The sequence below is a fragment of the Geotrypetes seraphini genome, chromosome 5 (genome assembly GCF_902459505.1).
Source record: "Geotrypetes seraphini chromosome 5, aGeoSer1.1, whole genome shotgun sequence".
NCBI classification, from domain to species: domain Eukaryota; kingdom Metazoa; phylum Chordata; class Amphibia; order Gymnophiona; family Dermophiidae; genus Geotrypetes; species Geotrypetes seraphini.
The window spans coordinates 13,241,756-13,267,105 of NC_047088.1; the positions used below are offsets into that span (position 1 = coordinate 13,241,756).

The window sequence follows — 25,350 nt, forward strand, 5'->3', positions numbered from 1 at the left end:
TTTGCAGAAGCAAAATGAAAAAAATACAGTAAAACCGACTTGAAAGAATGAATAATCCCAGTGAAATCTGTATTTAATTCCTTCCATCCTTTTTGAATTAGTGAATGCTAGCATGAAAAAGAAGAAAAAGAGTTAACCCCCAAATTCCCAATCCCGTCAAAACAAAATGAGACAAAATAAAAACAGCGTGCACACTCCTACCAGATGTTCCTTATTTGCCTAGATCCTTTTTATTTCTCTGTTATGAGCATTTCCGTTCCGAAATGAATTGAGCAGTGCACCTACCTGTTGTCGGGACGCAATTAATATTCTCTGTAATGGATTTTTCTTTTCTTTTTATGTGCAATGACTCGCTGTTTTTATGCATCTTCAAATTGCACCTTTAGGCATAACTACCCCTCCCCGCGGACCCCCATTTTCTCTCCTGTTCACTGCCAGTATTAAGACATTGGAGCTGCAAAATGTGAGTCACCAAGACGTTAATTTTCAGCCTGGTAAAGGTGGGTGAAGGTAAGCGGATAAATGTCTCTCGTTATCTGTAAATCAATATGGAAACCCCAATAGGAAGGACACGTCACGATTAAACTGGACAATAGTTTTTCAATTTGGAGTACAGGTTCCACTCAGATTATTTATCAGTGATAATAATCATTTTTTTCATTTGGAAGTCCTCAGTGTGGGTTGCTTAAGTCAGATAAATGTGAAGGGTTCAATGCTTATCTCATGCAGGAGCACTAGGCTCAGTGCAGCACACCATCATAGGACCTTCCGGGGTGCTTAGTGAATAGTGCAAAGAAAAATAAAACAAGTGGAGACCAATCCCACAAATGCTTCAACACTGCACAACCCAATAATAGAGCAATGAAAAGAACTTATCTTGCGCTGGGAAAAAAAAAAACGGCAATAATGCCGCTGTGTATAGACTTTTTCATCCGCCCCAAAGTGAAAGAGATAAGAACATAAGAACTGCCATCTTCGGATCAGACCTTCGGTCCATCAAGTCCGGCGATCCGCACACGCGGAGGCCCAGCCAGGTGTACACCTGGCGTAATTTTAGTCCCCCATATCCCTCTATGCCTCTCGTAAGGAGATGTGCATCTAGTTTGCTTTTAAATCCTAGAACGGTGGATTCCGCAATAACCTCCTCTGGGAGAGCATTCCAGGTGTCTACCACTCGTTACGTGAAGCAGAACTTCCTGATATTTGTCCTGGACTTGTCCCCCCTTAGCTTCAGTCCATGTCCTCTTGTCCGTGTCACAATCTCAGCTCTGGAATGTTGTTACTCTTTGGGGTTCTGGAATCTTGCTATTCTTTGAGATTCTGCCTGGAATCTTGATACTGTTTGGGGTTCTAGAATCTTTTGTTACTCTTTGGGATTCTGGAATGTTGCTACTCCATTGTAACCTCACTGATGAGGTTGGCTCTGAGGCAATGCGGAATGAGGCATTATAAGAACATAAGAAGCGCCATCTCCGGATCAGACCTTCGGTCCATCAAGTCCGGCGATCCGCACACCCGGAGGCCCAGCCAGGTGTACACCTGGCGTAATTTTAGTCACCCATATCCCGCTATGCCTCTCGTAAGGAGATGTGCATCTAGTTTGCTTTTAAATCCTAGAACGGTGGATTCCGCAATAACCTCCTCTGGGAGAGCATTCCAGGTGTCCACCACTCGTTGCGTGAAGCAGAACTTCCTGATATTCGTCCTGGACTTGTCCCCCCCTTAGCTTCAGTCCATGTCCTCTTGTCCGTGTTACATTGGACATTGTAAATAACGTTTTTTTCTGCTCTATTTTGTCGATTCCTTTCAGTATTTTGAAGGTCTTGATCATATCCCCTCACAGTCTCCTTTTCTCAAGGGAGAACAATCCCAGTCTCTTAAGTCGTTCCTCGTATTCCAAGTTCTCCATACCTTTTATTAGCTTCGTTGCTCGTCTCTGCACCCTCTCCAGCAGTTTTATATCTTTCTTTAGGTTGGGAGACCAATGTTGGACACAGTATTCCAAGTGTGGTCTGACCATCGCTCTATAAAGAGATGGCAGCTTCTGGCTCTGGTTCTCAGGTGCCATTGAATGTTCATTTCGTCTCATCATCTAATCTGCTTGCGCAATCTTATTTGGTCAGATTTCGGCCAACCTTTCACATAGCTAAGTTTAAAAAGGCGCTCCCTAAAATGCTCCAACTCTGCTCCTATCATGGTAGAATCTTTTATCCACAGAAATTTAGCCAGGTGAAAGGATCAAAGTCTTGGCCATGGACATGAACCTACAAGAGTCCTGAGATCCTGTTCCCAGCACCTTCTTCATACACCAGGACTCAAGGATCTCCCGTATGAGGAAAGGCTGGGTAAGTTGCAGCTATACTCACTTGAGGAGCGCTTAGATAGAGGGGAGACATGATTGAGACGTTCAAATATGTCACGGGCCATATTGAGGTAGAAGAGGATATCTTTTTTCTTAAAGAACCTATGGCGACAAGAGGACATCCGTTGAAGCTCAGGGGTGGGAGATTTCATAGTGACACCAGGAAGTACTTCTTCACCGAAAGGGCGGTTGACCATTGGAATAGTCTTCCACCTCAGGTAATTCAGGCCAGCAGCACGCTGGACTTTAAGAGAAAATGGGATAAGCATGTGGGATCACTTCAGGGAAGAATTTAGGGGGTGGGTCATTAGAGTGGGCAGACTTGTTGGGCCGTGGCCCTTTTCTGCCGTCATCTTCTATGTTTCTACTCTAAAAATCATTAGCACACGTTGAGCCATCTCATTCGCAATAACTTGTCTTACCATTTCCCCCACGCTAATCTTTATTCCTAAATTTGGAAGTACGATTAGTGTGAGAAAATCAAGGCTTACTTCATCAAGTCCTCAGGTTTGCATTCATCATAATCTTGCTGACCTGAGGAAGAAGGTCTTGGCCTTCGAAAGCTTATCAAAACATGTATCGTTAGTCCAATTTAAAAAAAAAAGGTTAACATTGGGGGGTTTTTTTTGTTTTATTTCTGTTTATTATCATAACATTCAGAATGCAAAATGGATATGCAGCAGAGGTCAGATTCTTTTTGCTCAAATGACGAATGAGTAACTGAGGTGTATCAAAGCCCAGAGCGCAAATACTTCTGAGGATGTGATGAAACAATGTAACAAATTGAATGATCTCCCTTCCTTTCACAACCTGCACTGTCCCGCTTCCTAACGCGTAGCGAAGGTTTAGCGCCGGCAGCGGCGGTAACTACGCCAATGCTGCTGGCGCTAAAGCCATTGCTACGCATTAGTAAAGGAGGGGGGTCAGTTTGTTTGCATCATCCCAGCCTAAAGCTGGCACTTCCAGAAGACTGTAAAGATTTTCTTTTGTTCTTTTAAAGAGCACCTTAGGACTGCTGCAAGTCCCGGAGAGTGTATGCATGTTAGAAGCTCTGTTTGTGTTTCAGGTAACTTTTCAGTTTTTCCAGTTCATTCATTTTGGTTGTGGCTCGTTTACTCTACTCAGCCATCTTTTCTGTAAACCGCCTCGAACCAAAAGGCTTTCGCGGTGAAAGGTCACTTGGACACACAAAGTCAGAGGCATGAAGAAAGTACAAGAGGTTTATTACAGCATGCCGGACTCTAGTACAGTGAACAGCCTGCTTTCTAGAGTGTTAGAATCAGGAAATGCACAGACTTTTATGCCCTTTTCACTAAACATATGCAAACTAATGCATGCAAAACTACAACTTCTCATTTGTTACTTCTATAACTTTTCTACAATTATTATTAGTCCTAAGCCAGGGCTACAACTTATAGTCCTATAGGAAACTAGCTCATTTCTCTGCTTATCTAAATCTTACAGTTCTAAATGTTACATGTACAGAAAGGTAGGGTACATCATGGCTCAAACTCTTATCTATTTAGCTTACAATGTGGTAAGATAGGGACATACATTTTAGGCAGATGAGGTCAGTAGATTGTAAACTGTTTTCAGCCATGTAGGCCAGAATAATATTTTAAACAACAACCATTTCATGACCCTACAGCGGTATATATATAAAGACACTGTCTGAATTCAAGAGGGCCTGGGATAGGCACGTGGGATCTCTCAGAGAGAGAAAGAGATAATGGTTACTGCGGATGGGCAGACTGGATGGGCCATTTGGCCTTTAATCTACCATCATGTTTCTATAATCAGAAAGATCTATGACATCACAATGCAGGTGACAAGAGTCTTAGCCAATAGGGAGAGGAGGAGATAGTGGATGCCATTTAGCCTTTATCTGTCATCATGTTTCTATAATCAGAAGGTTCTATGACATCACAATGCAAATGTTAAGAGTCTTAGCCAATAGGGAGAGGAGGAGATAGTGGATGCTGTGGATGGGCCATTTAGACTTTATCTGCCATCATGTTTCTATGTATGTTATGTTATCTAAGTGTAACCCAGCATTTAGACGTTTATATTGTAAAAATCCCAATTTTACACGTCTAAACCTGAAAACTGTGCATGGTCTGAGTGCCTTTTGGATTGGACTAAGGCGGTTCTAAAGTTAAATGTTTGTTCTCCTTTCAGAAGGGGAATGTAAGTTTCCTTTAGGATTTACATCTAGGTTTCAGAAAAGGGCTCCAATTGAACAGCACTTCACACCCCCCCCTCCCAAATCTCCCAATGGTTCATGTCTCACCTGAATGGGAAACTGGCATGGGACATCGGACTCTGACAGCTTCAGGAAAAATGCACATGTATTTTTGTAAATGGCTGACACTACTACTACTGGGTCATACATATTGCTATTAAAAAAAAATACATATGTTGACCTATTGATATTTTAGACATTTAGGTGGTTATTTTAGAAGTCCTGTTCCTGTTTTGGACATTTGAAAATGGCATTTAGATGTCCATATTGCATGGAGATCAAAATCTTCCGATGAAAACAAAAACTGTGGATACAGGTGTTCTGGAGATAATTTATTAAACACTGACGTATAAAACCATGAAAATTCAATTTAAAAAGTACAATGATAAAAAATACAGTGGTAAAAATCCAACCGGACCCTACACGGTCCGTGTTTCGGCGAACACGCCTTCCTCAGGAGTCCAATGGTTTGCAAACTCACATATAAAGAATTGGACTGAAAACAGTCTATTGTCTTTAAACCTGTGAGCAAAGAACACCGCAGACAAGCTGAAGTAGCGTATTTTTGTCAATATATAATAAATTATCTCCAGAACATCTGTATCCACAGTTTTTTGTTTTTGTTTTCATCGGAGAATTGTTTTCACTGTGGATCATTGGGTCTCCCCATTTTTCTTTGATATGATATCCTATGATATCCCAATTTTACAATAGCCATACAGAAAGGACATTGTAATAAATTCAAAGATGTTTGGGGACCATTAACACATTGTTGTAATGAGTAAATTACACTTTTTCCTTATTTACATAATTGTCACTGAGAGGGTGTGGGGGGGGGGGTTGATCTTACATTAAATGCATATAACCAACCCTAATCTTCTCCCTCCCTACAAGTTTCCTCAAATGTCCCCCTTTCCTTAAATTTACCCTCTTAGCCTCCACCTCCTTAAATTCACCCTCTTAGCCTCCAGTATGTATCTAACCCTATCTCTTATTCTAGCATCTCTATGTATCTTTCCTTAAAATTTGTAACTTCCTGGAAATGTCCAGCCATCTTCAATTGTAATCCACTTAGAACTGCAAGGTACAGGCGGAATAGAAGTCTCTAATGTAATGTAATAATTAAATATGATCAACCTAAAAACGTTCCTTTACAAAGACGCATTCGATTAAGTATTCATAAACAGGAACACAATGATGCATTAATTTTAATTCCCAACCTCATGTTTTGCCCCTACCTCTCTTTTTATTGAATTTTGTATTTCTTATCCCTTTTCCCTTTTATTCATGTCTTGTCAAGTATGTATATAGTATATGTTTACTGATTATGGACAATTAATGTTTTAGATTATATTTAATTTGTATTTTTTATTTTTTAATAAGGTAATTTTGTATTCACTTCTATTACTTTGTATTTATGTTCATCGCTTTGAAAATATGACAAAGCGATTAATCAAAAATTTAATAAACTTGAAACTTGAAACTTAAGGGGGGGGTCTGAAATATCGTGAATGACCGGGGGAACACTGTACTCCAGTGTTTGGACGGGAGGAAATTTTATTAATTTAAGATGATTGTAATAGAAATTCAAGTGATGTTTGGAAGTTTGTAAATTTAAATGTTATTTCTGTCTACACTTGTTGTAAGTTGTAAAAATGAATAAAAAATTCTAAAAAAAAAAAAAAAAAAAAAGGATATAATAATAGGCAGTGTTATGCCGAGGCTGGACAAATTTCTACAAAATCTTGACGTTTCAGATTTGACCTACAGAAAAACAGGTTCAGGCTAAATTTTACGGTGATACCTAGATAATTCCTAAGAGCTCCTTTTACTCAGGTGCGCTGGCGTTTATAGCGCACGCAGGAAATTACCGCCCGCTACGCTTCTAGACATTTGAAGACTTATTTATTTTCTAGATTTGGGGGTAATTAATTTGCTTCACTGTTCTATTTATGATATAAGTTTAATCTTTTGCAAACTGCGTGTTCAGTCTATAAGTTGATTTTGTGTTATGTTTTATATACCTTTCAGTGGCACAGCCAAAGTTGTTTTACCCTTATTCCAACCAGACTCCATTTCTCCACCCTCAGTTATATTTATTCTCCAAGAACTTATTCGTTATCAATGAATTCCTCCGATACTCAATGCTTGACTTGAAAGCTTGGTTGCCAAGGGACTAGTATACCATGAGTATGTGCCCACAAAGGGAGAGGGGGAGGCTCTGTTTTTGAGACCACCTAGCTCACCCTCTAGAAATAATTGTGTGTCTGCTGTCTGTTAACATATCCTGTACTTTGCTGTTTTCCGGACAAGTGTCTCTAATTCGGTCTTGTTTTTTTTTTTATCTTTTTCAAGCTGGTCAGTGGTGGTTCTATTGTAAGTGCTGAGGCAGTATGGGATCACGTCACCATGGCCAACCGTGAGTTGGCATTTAAAGCAGGCGACGTTATCAAGGTCCTGGATGCCTCCAACAAGGACTGGTGGTGGGGTCAGATTGACGACGAAGAAGGATGGTTTCCCGCCAGCTTTGTAAGGGTAAGTGAGTCCGTTCTTTCTTTGTTGCCTTTCATGTTCGAGGTTTCAACAAAGGCCAGGCTCTGTCTAGTGCTATTTTCTGTTGTATGTACCATGTCATTGAGGAATGTACACGAAATTTTGTCTAATGAAGTTACCTACCTAGATGTTTTCAATGCATTACTCTGTTCTAGTCTACATTGGAAACCTTACTCTCTGTCTATTTCTCTCAGTAGAGAATGACACGGGGACAAATTTGTCCCCGTACCCGCAGGAACTCAATTTCCCCGTCCCCGCGAGTTTTGTCAACTCACGCCTGTAAGCTCCGCCTTAACCGCACAAGCCTCAAACACTTATGATTTTAAAGAGCTGGCGGGAATGGGGCAGAAAGAGCAAAAGCACTCGGGACAGGAAAATGAGTTCCTGCAGGGACGGGGAAAAATTTGTCCCCCGTGTCATTCTCTAGTTCTCTGTATCATTACTACCAGTTATAGTTGCTGAATTTGTCTTTGTTCTGCTTCTCTTGCTTCTTTATACGAGAGGGTCTTCAAAAGGTTTCCGCACTTTCATACTTTCGCAGGAAATGGTGCGGCGGGAAAAGTGGTTTGAGGGTGTGTCATAGAATGTCGCTAGTCAGTCAGTCAAGCCAGCCCACCTTATAGGTAGTGATGTAATTTGCTTTTGAGATATTTAATTAAAAAAAGTACAGAAACTTTTTGAAGATCCCTCGTACATTGGGATTTATTAACCCTCTTTATGAAGAGATTCTATATCTCAAGAGATCAGGTGCCTGCTCTGTATCCCAGGTACCTAGAAATTGTACCCCGGGATTTCATCGCCCCTCTCCCCCATGTTTTTAGTTTTATATTTGGGTGCCATTGAAGAAAGACCACGACTCTTACAATCCTCATGGCATGGTTCGACTCTCAGCAATTTTTTTTTTTTTTTAAATCTTTATTGATTTTCCAAACAACAACAGTACAAAACACAAATATATATACATATAATAAAACCAAGAAAAGCACATTCATCTTACAGAAATACATAGAAACATATAGAAACATAGAAATAGACAGCAGATAAGGGCCAAGACCCATCTAGTCTGCCCACCCTAATGTCCCTCCCCTACCTTCGCCCTGTGAATAGATCCCTCCCCTACCTTCGCCCTGTGAATAGATCCCATGTGACGATCCCATTTGGCCTTAAAATCAGGCACGCTGCTGGCCTCGATCACATGCAGTGGAAGACTATTCCAGCGATCAACCACCCTTTCTGTGAAAATGAATTTCCTGGTGTCAGCTCGTAGTTTCCCTCCCCTAATTTTCCACGGATGCCCTCTTGTTGTCGTGGGACCCTTGAAAAGGAAGATATCTTCCTCCGTCTCTATGCGGCCCGAGAGATACTTGAATGTCTCGATCATGTCCCCCCTCTCTCTGCGCTCCTCGAGTGAGTATAGCTGCAATTTGTTTAGCCGTTCCTCGTATGGGAGATCCTTGAGTCCTGAGACCATCCGGGTGGCCATTCTCTGAACCGACTCCAGTCTCAGCACATCCTTGCGATAATGTGGCCTCCAGAATTGCACACAGCAATCATTTTAACCCTCCCTCCCACCCACCCAATAATTAACAAGAAAATACAAAGCCATAGAATCTTTCAATAACCTTTCCCAATTTGAACGCTCTCAGAAATTTTGAACTACACAGTGCAGGAACTTCTGGCTAATTTCAGAATGACTTGCGACCACAAGGTCAACTGGAAACTCGTGCATCGCCGGTTCAAACGTACTGGGAGCAAAACTGTACTCTAAGTACAGTGACGATTGCTTAATCAAGATGGCAGACAGGTAGCAAGGTGAGCCAAACCTGGAGGTGAGGAATTGGCTGGCGACCTGCAAGACGGCGGGGTATATGACATAGATTGGATGAAGACCAAGATGGAGAGGTACCGGTATTTGAAAAAGAATGGTGGGAGCCAAGCTATAGTGATACGTGAAAGAGCTGATTGCCTCTTTGCTTCAATTGTCAAGGAGGTAGGGGGCCATCACACTACTGAGAGCATGCTTGGGAATGAAAGACCTGCTTTCTGCTAGTTAAGGACAGGTGTAGGATTACCAGATGTCCAGGAAAACTCAGACATGTCCCCTTTTTAGAGGACTATCTGGGAGCCCCGCTGGATTTCCCAAACCCGGCAGTTTGTCCAGGTTTTGGAAGGCCCCGAGCTCAGGGCCGCGTCTGGAGCATGTGTGGATATGGATATCATCGCATTGCATCCGTGCATGCTTGGAAGCCTTCTAAATGTGGCCCCCGAGCTCAGGGAAGCAGAGACAAAGTTCGTGTGGTGGCGGGGCTGGGGGGAGTGGACCGGGAAGAAATCTGGTAACCCTCGGTAAGGGTGATGTACTACAGTCAAAACAGTTTTCCACATTTTATACGCAGGCCCTTCCTCTGTCCCTGACTCACAATCTGTTTTGTACCTGGGGCAACTGAGGCATACATGATTTGCCCAAGGTCTGACGGGGTGGTAGTGCGAACTGAACCAGATTCTCAGCTCCGCTGCACCATCCACAAGGCCACTCCTTCACGTCATCAGTTATGTACAGTGGGTGGCGTAGTAAGGGGACCGCCCTGGGTGCCATGTCGGTGGGGGCACCTCTTCACCCCGCCTTCCATACCGTGCTATGTTCACGCCATCCCTCCCCTCCCCCGCCTCACATTGCTGTACATCTTCCGAGTTACAGGGCCAGGAAGTGATGTCAGAGGAAAATCCAAAGCTGGCACGAGGAGAACTGCTGGTGCGTTGGTGAAGATTTAGAGGTATTGGGGGGGGGGGGGGAGGGAGAGCGCAACTGTGGAGTGGGGACACGGAGCGGAGGATGTGGGCAGGTGCCACCGCTCGAAGCGTCTCCTGCATATAGTGACACTTCAAAGAGATGATTTAGTAAACCTTCTTTGCCCCTAGACGCAGAATGGGAAAAGAACCTGAGGGAATGAAGCTTCGTTTATATATCTTTATTAATTTTTCATTCTAAACACAGTGCATAAAGGAATACAAACAAATAATTTGAAAAACAGCACTTACATCCATCAATAAATACATGAGAAACCATTTTCTCCCCCTCCCACCCACCCTAATTCCTAATTCGTGGAAAAACGAAACTGTCCAAATATGCTAATCCGCAGTAACTCCGCGTGAGAGAAAGGCTCAGGTAATCGAGTGAAAGAGACCCCTGAGGAAGACTTTCTTGTCGAAACACGGACCGTGCTGGGTCCAAGGCTCTCGGCGGACTGAGTCCTAGAGGTTTTGATGTGGATTGTCAAGTTGAATCAGTCATAAAGTCCATATCAGGAACATCACTTCTCCACAGTGGGTTTTGGTTTCTCTCAGATTTTTTTCTCTGGAATCACCAGGGTCAAGTTTTTAGTTTCTTCTGTACAAAAATGAGCTCAGTTGATGTGCATGCTGGCCTAGAGTTCGAAACGAACCCCAAAAGGGAATTTGCTCTTCATTTCTAAACAAAAGATTGGGGGCCTTGGGGCACACAGTCATCAGGTCCCACATGCAAACTGAGCAGCTTACGGCCTCTTTTACAAAGCCGTGCGGCGACAGCCCCGAAGCCCTTTAAATCTTTATGGGCTTCGGGGCCGTTAGCGTAGGGCAGCCGTTAGTGCGGCTTTGTAAAAGAGGCCGTTAGTGTGTTTGACTGTTTTTTGTTCATCTGACACGAACAGAACACCGAAAAGAAATGGCTTATTGCTCTTCGTGGCAGTCCTTCCATTGCAAATGGATCCCGGCCCTGCGCCAGGGATTCACCTGTCGTACCTCTGGCAGATTCACAGCTTCCTGCTAGGTGCATTTATGGATTATTTTCCCTTTCCAGGGAAAACTCTGATTGTAGGACGAGACAAAATTCTCCTGGAAAGTCACTTTGAAAGACAAAGACTTTCTCTTTCAGCTCTTTTGGGCCAGTTTGCTGATTCTGGATTTTACTGCTGGGGAATTCTGCACAGTTCTGAATTACGTGACGAAAGTTCTCTAGACAAATTTAAAAGAAACTTAAAACATTCCTCTTCAAAGGCGTTTTCAATTTTTAATACCCCCTCCGCTTAAACGTCATGAGTCCTTCTTGCTCTGTGCTTCAGATGAGATTTCCCCTCGACGGCTGCCTTTACTATTATAAAATGTATTTCCTACCTCCAACCCTATCATTCCAAAAAGTCCCGTTGGTCTGATGTTCTGTTTTATGATTTTATAATGTAAAACCGCTTAGAAGTATGATAGGTGGTATATCAGATTTTTAATAAACTTGAAACTTGATTTATTCGGCTAATGCAATATAACCCGTGTCTTTGAGGAACAATCAGTCTAAAAGGCAAAGCAGAATAAAGCTATTACTCAAAGATACAGAATTTGCCACATTTCTCCCAGAAGTAAAGACCATCCCAAGGCCTAGCTCTCAACTCCCAGCCTTCAACCCTAGGGTTGCCAGATTTTACAATTGTAAAATCCAGACATCCTAGACCCGCCCCCCAGTCCCGCCCATCACTGCCCCAGTCCCACTCTAGCTCCACCCCCACCCCACCCCCGCTGCCTACTTTGGTCGGGCAGGAAGCAATCCGCACATGTGCGGATTGCCTCCTGCCCAACACGATCGAGAGGAGGCTTTGCAAAACCTGGACAAAGTTCTGAGTTTTGAAAAGCCATCCGGACCCCCGGACATGTCCTCAAAGAGAGGGCATGTCCGTGGAAATCCAGACGTCTAGGAACCCTACTCTTACCCAATGCTCTCTCTTTTTTTTCTCCTTAGACTTCAGTTTTTTCTCTGTAACGCAGACCTGACTGCAAACTTAGCCTAGCTCTTTCTCTCACTCTCTTCCTTCCAGGGTGAACCCCCAGCTTTCTTCTGCCAACCCCCCCCCCCTCCCGGAGAATATGAGTGAAATAGCCCATAACCAATAATCAGGGTAATTATCTGACTCAAATGTGCCTACCGGTGGCGCAATAAAGTGGGGACGACGACAATTTTTGCATTATTTATTGTCCACTTACTATCATGTTTCCATTTGGTTCAAAGTATACAGCAGAAAATTAATACAGATGAAATTCTTTTTAACGGTTCTTTAGGGGAGATGGGCAAAATGAAGTCACAATGATGTCGTCAGTGACATCAGTAGTCTGCATTAGAGATTTCTCAATGCATTTATATTGACTAATGTAATATGAGTTCAGTGCTGGGTTTCCTTTTGCTATAAAATAATGTGTGGCGTTCTCTTTTAACACCCGTCAACTGTGAACGATGTTCAGTTTTCTGCAGTACCCTGCTCCCCACTGATACAGCATCCTTCTCTCTGACAAACCTCTTTTATAACCAACTGAAGCCTTGATTCTTCCAAGTAAACCTTGTACAGAACTTGTTAGGGCAGTCAGAGGAAGATTCTCAAAAACCCGCGTTAATAAGCGACGGTCTGCTAACGCAGCCATTCCGATACCGAATCTAAAATCCTGAGACATTCTTAAAAAAACCAACGCATGCAAATATGGTCGGCGGAGAGCAGCGAGGATTTCCTAGAAAAAAACGTTGCCAATGCCCAAAAAACCAAAACACAAGAACAACGGGACAGATGCCCACACTCTCCCACTGCCCCTGTGTTGTGATGCAGTGGATGAGATGCCCATTCTCACTGCTGCATCACAACACCCCTTGCCTAAAATCCCGGCCACACACCCCACCCCCCTCCCGGCAGCAGGAGAGATGCCCACTCTCTCCTGCCTGTAGCACAAGTAAAAAAAAACAAAACAAAACCTGCCGCAACGGATGGACAAAGGGGACCCCATAGACATTGTATACTTAGACTTCCAAAAAGCCTTTGACAAGGTACCCCATGAACGCCTACTTCGGAAACTGAAGAACCATGGGGTGGAAGGAGACGTACACAGATGGATCAGGAATTGGTTGGCGGGCAGGAAGCAGAGGGTAGGAGTGAAGGACCACTACTCGGACTGGAGGAAGGTCACGAGTGGTGTTCCGCAGGGGTCGGTGCTTGGACCGCTGCTATTCAATGTATTTATAAATGATCTAGAAAAGGGGACGAAGAGCGAAGTAATAAAATTCGCAGATGACACCAAGCTATTCAATGGGGCTAGGACTAAAGATGACTGCAAAGATTTATAAAGGGACCTAAACAAACTAGGGGAGTGGGCGACAAGATGGCAGATGAAGTTCAATGTAGAGAAATGCAAAGTCTTACACATAGGAAGCAGAAACCTGAGGTACAGCTACACAATGGGAGGGCTGTTATTGAGTGAGAGTTCCCAAGAAAGAGACTTGGGGGTAATAGTGGACATGACAATGAAGCCATCGGCACAATGCGCAGCGTCCGCTAAGAGAGCGAATAGAATGCTAGGTATAATCAAGAAGGGTATTACAACCAGAACGAAAGAAGTTATCCTGCCATTGTATCGGGCGATGGTGCGCCCGCATCTGGAGTACTGCATCCAATATTGGTCGCCATACCTAAAGAAGGATATGGCGATACTCCAGAGGGTTCAGAAGAGAGCGACAGGTTTGATAAAAGGTATGGGAAACCTTTCATACGCTGAGAGATTGGAGAAACTGGAGACTTAGAGGGGATATGATAGAGACTTACAAGATCATGAAGGGCATAGAGAAAGTGGAGAGGGACAGATTCTTCAAACTTTCGACAACTACAAGAACGAGAGGGCATTCCGAAAAATTAAAAGGAGACAGATTCAGAACCAATGCTAGGAAGTTCTGCTTCACCCAATGGGTGGTGGACACCTGGAATGCACTTCCAGAGAGAATGATGGTATTGGAGTTCAAGAAGGGATTGGTCAATTTTCTGAAGGAAAAGGGGATAGAAGGGTATGGATAGAGGATTACTATACAGGTTCTGGACCTGATGGGCCGCCGCGTGAGCGGACTGCTGGGCATGATGGACCTCAGGTCTGACCCAGCAGTGGCACTTCTTATGTTCTTATAACCCCCCCACCCAACCCGGCCGCAACCTCCATTCTCTCCTATTGCAGTAAACTACCTGCCGCGACTGGATCCTGGACCCCTCCCCCCTTACCTTAAGAGCTGAGCTAGAGGTACGTGGACCTCATCTTCCCAGCAGCTGCTGTGTTGTCTAAAATGATAATTTCCCTCCCTGGTGCATCATGGGATACACTGGGGAGGGACTTGAGGCTCTGATTGGCTCAGTGTTTAAGGCCCCGCCTATGGCCTTCATATGGGAGGGGCTTTAAACACCCTGGGCCAATCAGAAGAGTCTTAAGGCTCTGATTGGCCTTAATGCCTAAGGCCCTGCCTATGGGGTGTCCAGGCCAATCAGGACCCTTCCCGATGCATCCGGGGAGGGGCCTGAGGCTCTGATTGGCTCAGGGTGTTTAAATCCCCTCCCAAAGGAGATCTCTCTGCTGCATCACAACCCAGGGGCTTTCTAGTAGTCTCTGACACCAGCCGGCACCCCCTGGACCACTTGCTTTTTTTTGTCGCCAAAAGCCGATGCCGCTTTTAGAATGGCTCGGCAATTTTTGAAAATCCACCGGAGCGCTCATTTCAATGTCGAAGAGCCCATTTGCATGTCAGTGTCGGAGACTGCTAGAATCCTCGCTAAAGAGGGAGATAATCCCTTTTGATAATCTGTCGCTAAACTGTCGGAAAACAGTTTAGCGGCGGCGTTTAAACTTTGAGAATCTAGCCCTCAGTGTTTTGCTTCTAAACCCCCAACACTTACTGTATTGACTGGGAGAACCAGGATTGTGTCTTGTGAATCAGCCTGCTCCTGCACCAACCACACAATCAATAACATCTTGATAAAATTAATGTTTGATGCAGAATATGAAGTGTCTTTATAACTCAATGTAATTAGTGCGGTGCATTAGCGACTGCAACATTCTGTCCACAAGTACCAGGAGCATGTGGTTTATCTCTCTGTTTCCCTCTGGCGTGATTAATACGCTCATTTCCCCCTCTCAATACAAGGAAGCGTAAGAATTTTTCAGCTGTGGGGCTGGTACAGTCATCGAGGCATCCATCTGTAGGACTCCGAGAACTGCTAAGGAGCAAAGACTTGAGCTTTTAGGAGACCTTAATTATCCCTGGTTTGGGTGCAGGCAGCGAGAACCTTTTGTCTGTCGGTTTGGAGTTCAAGCCTGACCCAGGCTGGAACTGGCGTCCAAAAGCCACTACCATCTGCTTGCTGGCCAATTTGAACGGAATTTGTGGTCAAAGATGCCCTTGTAATTAAGGACTCCGTCTACTAAGCTGTGGTAGAAAGAGGTCTTAACTTGCCCTTACACGGGGGTTTCCCGCGCCCGAAGGCGATTTTTTTTACCACAGCAGTAAAACGGACGATGTTCTGGGCTGGGTTTTTTTTCCCCCAAACATACTCTGTAACAAAGCCACCTTAACTAATCAGGTTTGGACTTTCAGGGGTTATGTCCCGACTCCTTCCAGTGGGAAAAATGTTCCCTTAAGTTGTCATCAGTCCCTATTCCTTTTCCTCCTCTTTTTTTGTTTTTGCATTTTTTTTTTCCTCTTTTTGAATTTTCTTGGCAAACTTCAATATTTCAGCTCTCTGTTTCATTTGCCTAAATAGTCCTTTATGTAGTGCTTCAACAAAAAGAAAATCTACGTAGCTTTTTATCACTCAATTGGAAATTAGACACCAGTTCATATTTTGCCTCAGGCTGTTTCAAGACTTGTCCCCTTAATCTCTTAATATTCCATCACACAACTTCACGGACTAACTGGTTAAGGTGGCTTTGTTATAGATAATTGCATAAGAATAGCCTTACTGGGTCAGACCAATGGTCCATCAAGCCCAGTAGCCCGTTCTCATGGTGGCTAATCCAGGTCATTAGTACCTGGCCAAAACCCAAGGAGTAGCAACATTCCATTCAGAATCCTAAAGAATAGCAAGATTCTGGAATCCCAAAGAGTAACAAAAGATTCCGGAACCTCAAGGAGTAGCAACATTCCATACAGGATCTCAAAGAATAGCAAGATTCCGGAATCTCAGAGAGTAACAAGATTCTAAAATCCCGAAGAGTAGCAACATTCCATTCAGAATCTCAAAGAATAGCAAGATTCCGGAATCTCAGAGAGTAACAAGATTTTAGAATCCCAAAGAGTAGCAACATTCCATGCTACCGATCCAGGGCAAGCAGTGGCTTCCCCCATGTCTTTTCTTAATAACAGACTATGGACTTTTCCTCCAGGAACTTGTCCAAACTTTCTTAAAACCAGGTACGCTATCCGCTCTTACCACATCTGAGTGAAAATTCTTTTCCTCCTGTTGGTTTTTAAAAGTATTTCCCTGTAACTTCGAGTGTCCCCTAGTCTTTGTAATTTTTGACGGAGTGAAAAACCGATCCACTTGTACCCGTTCTACTCCACTCAGGATTTTGTAGACTTCAATCCTTTCTCCCCTCAGCCGTCTCTTTTCCAAGCTGAAGAGCCCTAACCTTTTTAGTCTTTCCTCATACGAGAGAAGTTCCATCCCCTTTATCATCTCCAGAAACCCAGAAATTAAAAGATGGTGCCTAGTCATGGCCCGGCATGGAATTTCTAGGTTTATCCATAGCGGCAGTCAGAACAACGCTGATGGTCACCAGCTGTTTATCAGGCCCTTGTTTTTACTTGAGACAGTGGAAGGTTAAGTGACTTTCCCAAGGTCAAAAGTAGCAGCCATGGGATGTGAAATGAGCTTCTCCGATTCTTAGCCTGTTGCTCTAACCCAGGGGTGTCAAAGTCCCTCCTCGAGAGCCGCAAGCCAGTGGGGTTTTCAGGATTTCCCCAATGAATATGCATGAGATCTATTTGCATGCACTGCTTTCAATGCATATTCATTGGGGAAATCCTGAAAACCCGACTGGATTGCGGCCCTCAAGGAGGGACTTTGAGATCCCTGCTCTAACCAATAGGCTACTCCTCCACTCCCAATTGCATAAGTCTATCGTGCATACCGTAGATCTCACAGTATTATGTCCATTTCCCCTTTAATACTGAAAAGAAATTCCATTCAGTATGGCTGAGCGAAATGTTCTTTTAACGCACTGTACACAGTTGCACATCACAACTCATTCATTTCAGCTCCTCTAGCAACACAAAACCAGCCTTTATGTCCGATGACATTTCTTGGAATGTGCCCCCGTAGGCAGAGAACATTTCAGGGGAAAAGGGGGGACTGTGTGAATCTCTGAACTTGGGAGTCCATTGAAAGCAAGGACTGCCGTGAAATGTCATTGATTCATAAGCAACCCATTAGGCAGACTGGAGTGATCCGCATGTCAGAGGGACAAAAACAGCTTAATTGCTTCTTAACTTGAAATATCAATTTGTACTCTAGTCTTAGGAAGAAAAGGAAGATGTTTGTGGAATGAGTCTGCTCTTGAAAGATATGCTCTGGTAGCTGGCAGGTGGGAAGTGCAGTGGGTTTGAGGGTCTAGTCTGGGTTTTTGAAAGGCATTTGTTTTTTTTTGTTTTTTTTATAGACAGTTCTAAATCTAATATATGCTGGCACTGTCATCTCGGTATAGGGACACTGGATAATTTGCTATATTATTGTCCCTTGATATTCAAATTCTGGAAATCCATTTGGGGTCAAATTATTGGAAGTTCCACTATCACTATCATATGATATAATATTATTTGGAACGATATTATTACCAAAGAAACCAATTAATGCAAATCAGAATAGATTGCTTCTTATCATGACAGGAGTAGCCATGCAATTGACAATGAAAAGTTGGGATAACTTGAATTAGTTTCTGATGGGAATCCTTATGCCAGATTTATAAGTTTGAAAACATTAATTCTCTAGAGGGGACACCATAGCAAATTCAAGGAAATCTTCATTTAAGATGCTTCACACTCATTTGTCCTTCTCAAATTTCCTTGGAGCTCTATGAGGTTAATCAAGAGTAGGATCGTCCGCAGAGGTATCACTCTGTTCTCTGTAACATGTTCTCTGCCTGCGAGTTTGTTCTTGTCCTTCATTCCTGGGTTTTTTTTACCTGACGTCAAGACCCTTGCACCCTTGTTAACCTTCTCCCAATGAAAGATATGGTGGGCTGGGAGTTATTGTTGCCCTTCTCTACATTTCCACCCTTAGTGGCCACACTGCTCGCCCAGCTGTCGGTATCACACTGAAAGATTGGAGAAACTGGGTCTCTTTTCCCTGGAGAAGAGGAGACTTAGAAGGGATAAGATAGACTTACAATATCATGAAGGGCATAGAGAGAGGAGAGAGGGACAGAAAGAGAGAAAGGGAGACAGAGAGAAATAGAGAGAGAGATAGAAAGGGAGAGACACAGAAATAGACAGAGAGAGATAGAGAAAGATTGGAGGAACTGAGTCTCTTTTCCCTGGAGAAGAGAAGACTTAGAGAGGATATGATAGAGACTTACAAGATCATGAAGGGCATAGAGAGAGTAGAGAGGGACAGAAAGAGAGAGAGAAAGGGAGACAGAGAGAGAGAGAAAGATTGGAGAAACTAGGTCTCTTTTCCCTGGAGAAGAGGAGACTTAGAAGGGAGATGATAGACTTACAAGATCATGAAGGGCATAGAGAGAGGAGAGAGGGACGGTTCATAGACAACCCCGCGAAAGACAAAGGCGCGCGCCGACAACTGAGCACAAGACGGAGGCATGCGCCGAAGAAAATTACAGTTTTTAGGGGCTCCGACGGGGGGTTTTGTTGGGTAGCTCCCCCAGTTTACTTAATAGAGATCACGCCAGCGTTGTGGGGGGTTTGGGGGGTTGTAACCCTCCACATTTTACTGTAAACTTAACTTTTTCCCTAAAAAACAGGGAAAAAAGTGAAATTTTCAGTAAAATGTGGGGGGTTACAACCCCCCACACCCCCCACAACGCCCCCACAATGCGGCGCAATCTCTATTAAGTAAAGTGGGGGGTTCCCCCCCACGCCCTCCCCGTCGGAGCTGTAAAAACTGTAATTTTCTGCGGCGCGCGCCTCCACGCTGCGCTCAATTGTCTGCGCGCGCCTTTGTCCCGGCGCGCTTTTGACCTGACACCGAGAGAGACAGATTCTTCAAACTTTCGAAAAATATAAGAACAAGAGGGCATTCGGAAAAGTTGAAAGGGGACAGATTCAAAATGAATGTTAGGAAGTTCTTTACCCAACGTGTGGTGGACACCTGGAATGCGCTTCCAGAGGACGTAATAGGGCAGAGTACGGTACTGGGGTTCAAGAAAGGATTGGACAATTTCCTGCTGGAAAAGGGGATAGAGGGGTATAGATAGAGGATTGCTGCACAGGTCCTGGACCTGTTGGGCCGCCGCATGAGCTAACTGCTGGGCACGATGGACCTCGGGTCTTACCCAGTGGAGGCATTGCTTATGTTCTTATGTTCTGATGGGAGAAGAGGAGATAGTAATGCTGTGGATGGACCATTTGGCCTTTATCTGCCATCATGTTTCCAGGTTTCTATAACCATAAAGCTCTATGACATCACAATGCAGGTGCAAAGAGCCTTAGCCTATAGGAAGAGGAGATGCAAATGTTAAGAGCCTTACCCAATGCGCTTCCAGAGAGCGTAATAGGGCAGAGTACGGTACTGGGGTTCAAGAAAGGAATGGACAATTTCCTGCTGGAAAAGGGGATAGAGGGGTATAGATAGAGGATTACTGCACAGGTCTTGGACCTGTTGAGCCACCGCATGTGGGGACTGCTGGGCACGATGGACCTCAGGTCTGACCCAGCAGAGGCATTGCTTATGTTCTTATGGGAGAGGAGATAGTGGATGCTGTGGATGGACCATTTGGCCTTTATCTGCCATCATGTTTCCAGGTTTCTATAACCATAAAGCTCTATGACATCACAATGCAGGTGCAAAGAGCCTTAGCCTATAGGAAGAGGAGATGCAAATGTTAAGAGCCTTAGCCAATGCGCTTCCAGAGAGCGTAATAGGGCAGAGTACGGTACTGGGGTTCAAGAAAGGAATGGACAATTTCCTGCTGGAAAAGGGGATAGAGGGGTATAGATAGAGGATTACTGCACAGGTCTTGGACCTGTTGAGCCACCGCATGTGGGGACTGCTGGGCACGATGGACCTCAGGTCTGACCCAGCAGAGGCATTGCTTATGTTCTTATGGGAGAGGAGATAGTGGATGCTCTGGATGGACCATTTGGCCTTTATCTGCCATCATGTTTCCAGGTTTCTATAACCATAAAGCTCTATGACATCACAATGCAGGTGCAAAGAGCCTTAGCCTATAGGAAGAGGAGATGCAAATGTTAAGAGCCTTAGCCAATGCGCTTCCAGAGAGCGTAATAGGGCAGAGTACGGTACTGGGGTTCAAGAAAGGATTGGACAATTTCCTGCTGGAAAAGGGGATAGAGGGGTATAGATAGAGGATTACTGCACAGGTCTTGGACCTGTTGAGCCACCGCATGTGCGGACTGCTGGGCACGATGGACCTCAGGTCTGACCCAGCAGAGGCATTGCTTATGTTCTTATGGGAGAGGAGATAGTGGATGCTCTGGATGGACCATTTGGCCTTTATCTGCCATCATGTTTCCAGGTTTCTATAACCATAAAGCTCTATGACATCACAATGCAGGTGCAAAGAGCCTTAGCCTATAGGAAGAGGAGATGCAAATGTTAAGAGCCTTAGCCAATGCGCTTCCAGAGAGTGTAATAGGGCAGAGTACGGTACTGGGGTTCAAGAAAGGATTGGACAATTTCCTGCTGGAAAAGGGGATAGAGGGGTATAGATAGAGGATTACTGCACAGGTCTTGGACCTGTTGAGCCACCGCATGTGCGGACTGCTGGGCACGATGGACCTCAGGTCTGACCCAGCAGAGGCATTGCTTATGTTCTTATGGGAGAGGAGATAGTGGATGCTGTGGATGGACCATTTGGCCTTTATCTGCCATCATGTTTCCAGGTTTCTATAACCATAAAGCTCTATGACATCACAATGCAGGTGCAAAGAGCCTTAGCCTATAGGAAGAGGAGATGCAAATGTTAAGAGCCTTAGCCAATGCGCTTCCAGAGAGCGTAATAGGGCAGAGTACGGTACTGGGGTTCAAGAAAGGATTGGACAATTTCCTGCTGGAAAAGGGGATAGAGGGGTATAGATAGAGGATTACTGCACAGGTCTTGGACCTGTTGAGCCACCGCATGTGCGGACTGCTGGGCACGATGGACCTCAGGTCTGACCCAGCAGAGGCATTGCTTATGTTCTTATGGGAGAGGAGATAGTGGATGCTCTGGATGGACCATTTGGCCTTTATCTGCCATCATGTTTCCAGGTTTCTATAACCATAAAGCTCTATGACATCACAATGCAGGTGCAAAGAGCCTTAGCCTATAGGAAGAGGAGATGCAAATGTTAAGAGCCTTAGCCAATGCGCTTCCAGAGAGTGTAATAGGGCAGAGAACGGTATTGGGGTTCAAGAAAGGACTGGACAATTTTCTGCTGGAAAGGGGGATAGAAGGGTATAAATAGAGGATCACTGCACAGGTCCTGGACCTGTTGGGCCACCGCGTGAGCGGACTGCTGGGCGCGATGGATCTCGGGTCTGACCCAGCGGAGGCACTGCTTATGTTTTTATGTTCTTAAATGTAGCAAACCTCTTTAGGCTTTTTTCAATCTATCTGAGTTCGTCCTTCAGACCCCTTCCCTTGTTCAAAAGTAGACTGAAAACCCACCTTTTTTATATAGCCTTCAGTTCATAACCCTCCTCCCCGCTGCTCACCACCCTAGCCAGCAGATTAACCATCCCCCTAACAATATCCCCCCATCCTCGCATTCTGTTTGTCTGTCTTGTCTGTTTGTACTTTCGTGATTCTGTACAGCGCTACGTATGTCTGATTCCAATCTAGAAATAATTAATATTTATTTAGCCCATCCTTCCAAAGGAGCTCAGAACGGGTTACAAATCAGGGACTCAAGCATTTTCCTTTTCTGTCCCGATGGGCTCACAATCTATCTAATGTACCTGGGGCAGCGGAGGATTAAGTGACTTGCCCAGGAGCAGCACAGGGTTTGAACCCATAACCTCAGGGGGCTGAGGCTGGAGCTTTAACACTCTCTTCCGATACAATCCCAGAAGTGAGCTAAGTATAGAACAATGAAGCCATTGTGACATCACTGATGAGGTTGGCTTTTATTGGTGGAACGAGGCATTATGACATCAGGGGAAGGGGCTGGGACTTGTATACTCTCTTGATGTAGTTTTCCAGCCACATTCAAAGTGGTACTTCAAGCATATTCCCTGTCTGTCCCAGTGGGCTCACAATCTATCTAATGTACCTGGGGCAGTGGAGGATTAAGTGACTTGCCCAGGCGCAGCCCAGGGTTTGAACCCACAACCCCAGGGGGCTGAAGCCGAAGTAGTAGTAGTATCATCATTGTAACCAGATTAGAGAATGACATAGGGGCAAATTTTTCGCCGTCCCCGCAGGAACTCAATTTCCCCATCCCGTCCCTGTCTTTGACCTAAGGGCCGCCGCGTGAGCGGACTGCTAGGCACGATGGACCCCTGGTCTGACCCAGCAGTGGCAGTTCTTATGTTCTAACACAAAATTGGCACGACTCCTGAGGCAGGCCGCTGAGGCCGAAACATGTACATGTCGAGTCGTTGAAATATTTTATTGATGAAATAAAGGATGTGTGTGGAAAACATTTGAGTTCACCAGTCTCTTTTGGACCATTCCATTCCTTTGTGGTTTGTCTCTCCTGTGTTAGACCACCTGGTAATACACAGTAAACTCACTCCAGGAAATTATGTGCACAAAAAAAATCAAAACAGTACACCAAAATAATACAACTTATTAATTAGAACAATATTTGCAGTATTTTGTGGAAATATGTGCAGGTTCTTTACTGGTAATGGGATCTGTGGTATAATCAAAGTGGGCTCACAACCTCTTTTGTACCTGGGGCAATGGAAGGTCGTCCACAATCAGAAGGAGTTGCAGGAGGAGTCCAACCCAGCATCCCAGGTTCCTAGCCCACTGCACTAACCATTTTTGAACACCAATCTATATGCTTTTCCTACATTGAAATCTTGCCTCTATAAGAGATTCTTAGCCCTTTCAGGACCATAAGGATCGTAGGCCAATTTTTGTGGTTTTGACGACATTTTTATGGTAAAAAGGGCTTGCAGATGCCAAAAAATTTATTTTTTTTTGTGAAATATCATTATTTTTATTTAAAAAAATCACACTTCTGGCTTATGGACAGTGTGGCAAGTGAATCTTCTCGTCAATCTAGCAACGACGCTAATGAATGAATGTCGGAACCAGTTTGTTTACATAAAGGCAGTATCATATGGAATCCGTACATATCAAATTTAGAACTGTAGACTATCCCAATCAAAATTTATAGGATTTTAAAGTTATGGGACAAATATGTCCCTTGGTCCTGAAAGGGCTACACAGGACACTCATTTCAAGCTGGTAAAATGAATAGTTGGCTAAGCGAAACTATTTCAAAAGCTTCTTAGAACATAAGAATTGCCGCTGCTGGGTCAGACCAGTGGCCAATCGTGCCCAGAAGTCCTCTCACGCGGCGGCCCTTAGGTCAAAGACCAGCGCCCTAACTGAGAATAGCCCTACCTGAGTATGTTCTGGTTCAGCAGGAACTTGTCCAACTTTGTCTTGAATCCCTGGAGGGTGTTTTCCCCTATGACAGACTCCGGTAGGGCGTTCCAGTTTTACACCACTCTCTGGGTGAAGAAGAACTTCCTTACGTTTGTACGGAATCTATCCCCTTTCAACTTTAGAGAGTGCCCTCTCGTTCTCTCTACCTTGGAGAGGGTGAACAACCTGTCCTTATCTACTAAGTCTATTCCCTTCAGTACCTTGAATGTTTCGAACATGTCCCCTCTCAGTCTCCTCTTTTCAAGGGAGAAGAGGCCCAGTTTCTCTAATCTCTTACTGTATGGCAACTCCTTCAGCCCCTTAACCATTTTAGTTGCTCTTCTCTGGACCCTTTCGAGTAGTACTGTGTCCTTCATGTACGGCGACCAGTGCTGGACGTTGTACTCCAAGTGAGGGCGCACAATGGCCCGGTACAGCGGCAAGATAACCTTCTCCGATCTGTTCGTGAGACTCCGGAAGAGTGTTCCAGTCCTCTACCACTCTCTGGGTGAAGAAGAACTTCCTTACGTTTGTACGGAATCTATCCCCTTTTAACTTTAGAGAGTGTCCTCTCGTTCTCTCTACCTTGGAGAGGGTGAACAACCTACCTGTCTTTATCTACTAAGTACCTTTATCTTCAGTACCTTTAATGCTTCAATCATGTCTTCTTATCAATCTTTTAGGAAATTAGTAAAGACCTATCTTTTTGACAAATTTGTTACCTCATAATTTTCTCTTGTATTTTTTGTTGCTTGTACTTCACTAGTTGTCAGTTGCCTCTTTATTGTGAATTGCTTAGAACTGTTATTTGTATTGTGGTATACAAAAATAAAGTTATTGTTATTAACTGAAAATCTTGGCATGAGAAAGATGTGTGCAAAAATGGTCCCGAAGGAGCTCACCGATGAACAGAAGCAAAGGAGAGTCAAAGTTTGCCAAGACCTTTTGGAGAGGCAAGACGATGTTTTAGGCCACAGGTGTCAAAGTCGGTCCTCGAGGGCCAGAATCCAGTCAGGTTTTCAGGATTTCCCCAATGAATCTGCATGAGATCTATTTGCATGCACTGCTTTCAATGCATATTCATTGGGGAAATCCTGAAAACCCGACTGGATTCCGGCCCTCGAGGAGGGACTTTGATACCCCTGTTTTAGGCCGTGTTAATCACTGGTGATGAAACAAAGCGTCAAAGTGCACGATGGAAGTCAGCCAATTCTCCACGACTCCAAAAGTTCCTCCAGTTCAAATCAAGAGTTAAAACGATGTTGCTAACCTGTTTTTTAAATATCAGAGGGGTTGTTCATTGCCAATTTGTACCAATTAGACAAACAGTTAACCAAATTTACTATTTGGAAGTGCTGAAAAGGCAGTGTGAAAAAGTTAGAACTGCAGACAATGTACACGATGCAGGCAAAAATTTATTATCCCAGGACAAGCAGGCATGATATTCTCACATGTGGGTGACGTCATCTATGGAGCCCCGATGCGGAAGCATTTTCAAGCAAACTTGATTGAAGATTCAAGTTTGTTCTGCTGCTCCACGCATGCGTGCCTTCCTGCTCCACTAGGGGGCGCATCCCCTCGTGGTCTCCAGTTCAAA

General features: G+C 44.3%; 1 protein-coding gene across 6 annotated transcripts in view; it reads left to right on the forward strand.

Moving 5' to 3' along the window:
* ARHGEF9 (Cdc42 guanine nucleotide exchange factor 9) overlaps positions 1 to 25,350 on the forward strand; it is a 448,518-nt gene that overhangs the window by 314,857 nt on the left and 108,311 nt on the right. For all 6 annotated transcript variants that reach the window (XM_033946853.1, XM_033946852.1, XM_033946856.1 and 3 more), the window contains one exon: positions 6,960 to 7,139. In XM_033946853.1, coding sequence (XP_033802744.1) covers positions 6,960 to 7,139 — 180 coding nt within the window. The remainder of the gene's footprint in view (positions 1 to 6,959; positions 7,140 to 25,350) is intronic.